This window comes from Argiope bruennichi, chromosome 10, assembly GCF_947563725.1.
Source record: "Argiope bruennichi chromosome 10, qqArgBrue1.1, whole genome shotgun sequence".
Taxonomy (NCBI): Eukaryota; Metazoa; Arthropoda; class Arachnida; order Araneae; family Araneidae; genus Argiope; species Argiope bruennichi.
The window spans coordinates 112,363,626-112,365,539 of record NC_079160.1 but is presented as its reverse complement, the minus strand read 5'-3'; the positions used below and the strand labels follow the sequence as shown (position 1 = coordinate 112,365,539).

At 35.1% G+C, this 1,914-nt stretch overlaps 1 protein-coding gene across 1 annotated transcript; it reads left to right on the top strand.

Annotated features, from left to right (window-relative positions):
• Positions 1 to 257: 257 nt before the first annotated feature.
• On the top strand, positions 258 to 1,914 carry LOC129989253 (mitochondrial-processing peptidase subunit beta-like). Its single transcript, XM_056097645.1, has one exon. It carries the CDS (start codon positions 364 to 366, stop codon positions 1,744 to 1,746), a length of 1,383 nt encoding a protein of 460 aa, XP_055953620.1. The 5' UTR covers positions 258 to 363; the 3' UTR covers positions 1,747 to 1,914.

Below are 1,914 nucleotides of genomic sequence, written 5' to 3'. Positions count from 1 at the left end.
ATCAAGGATTTGAATCACACCCCTCTTTGAAAAGTATTGATCACTTGTATGTGTGACTTTTTGATATTGGTTACGTAATAACCGCTCATAAAATATTCGTCATCCCTATTCCGAACTGAATTTTCCAACCCCTGGCCTTTCATTATTCGATGAGTGATGTTTTTTATCACTAATCGATTTCAGTGGCTCCTCAGGAGTTATTTATTAGCACGCAGTTAAACCTTTTCTTATTTTTAACTGTAACTGTACAATTTATTTATTGTAATTTATCGCTGTGTTTTCCCATTGTTTTCCCATGTGAAATAACTGATGCAATCATCCTTTAAAAAGTATTAGAAAGTTTTTCCTGAGTTCACCATAAAAATGTTTCGAAACATAGCTAAACTTGCTCCGAATTTTCGTCGAGTCATATCTCCTTACAGCACACAGGTGTCTGAAAAGATATTAAACTTTCCTGAAACCAAAGTGAGTAAACTGTCAAATGGTCTGCGAATTGCCTCTGAAGATTCAGGTATACCAACATGTACTGTAGGTTTATGGATTGATGCTGGGAGCCGTTATGAAACAGAAACAAACAATGGAGTTGCTCATTTTCTTGAACATATGGCATTCAAAGGCACCGAAAAACGATCTCAAACTGGTTTAGAATTGGAAGTGGAGAATATGGGCGCTCATTTAAATGCCTGTACATCTCGAGAACAAACCATTTTTCAGGCTAAGTGCTTGACAAAGGATGTGAGGAAAGCTATTGATATATTATCTGATATAATCCAGAGCAGCAAATACGGGCAGTCTGAAATTGAGATTGAAAGAGGTGTAATCTTACGCGAAATGCAAGAAATCGAAATGAATCTTCAAGAACTTGTATTCGATCATTTGCATGCTGCTGCCTTCCAAAACACGCCTTTGGGCCGTACCATTCTCGGACCAGTTGAAAATATCAAAAGCATTTCACGAAAAGACTTAGTCGATTTCAAAACAAACCATTATGTGGCATCGAAAATGGTTTTAGCTGGTGCTGGTGGAGTGCAACATGAGGAATTAGTGAAGCTAGCTGAAGAATATTTCGGATTGTTAAAAAGTCACGGTGCAGATGGTGCAGATTTCTTGCACACCTGCAAATTCACTGGAAGTGAATCCCGTCTGTGTGATCAATCAATGCCTTTAGTTCATGCAGCTCTTGCAGTTGAAGGTTGCGGTTGGATGAATCCTGAAAGTATCCCATTGCTTATTGCAAATATTTTAATTGGCAATTGGGATCGATCTCATGGAAGTGGTGGTAATATTTACAGCAAGTTGGCTCATAATGTGAGTGCTAAAAATTTATGCCACAGTTTTCTGTCATTCAATACTTGTTATAAAGACACAGGATTATGGGGAATTTATCTGGTTACTGATGAAAAAACATTTAACGATATGCTTTCTACTGTGCAAGAAGAATGGCACAGACTATGTACTTCAGTAACTGAAGAAGAAGTGAATAGAGCAAAAAATTTATTGTTGACAAACTCGCTACTATTATTAGATGGATCTACACCAATATTTGAAGATATTGGTAGACAAATGTTGAATTACAATAGGAGAATACCTCTGCCAGAAATGGAAGCAAGAATTGAAATGATAAATGCTGACATTGTTCGTGAAGTGTGCACCAATTACTTGAAAAGAAAGCCTGTGACAATAGCAGCTATTGGACCTATTGAAAAGATGATGGACTATAACACATTACAAAGAGGGATGCAATAAAAAATAATCTGATTTATTTTTATTTGGTTTATATGTAGAAATATTCATTCATGCTTATTTATTATAGTTTGATAATATTTTATATATTTATGATAATGTCATCCATATTTGTAAAATTAGTAATATTTTTTGAAACAAATTTAATTAAATCTGGCAAAATAAAAATTA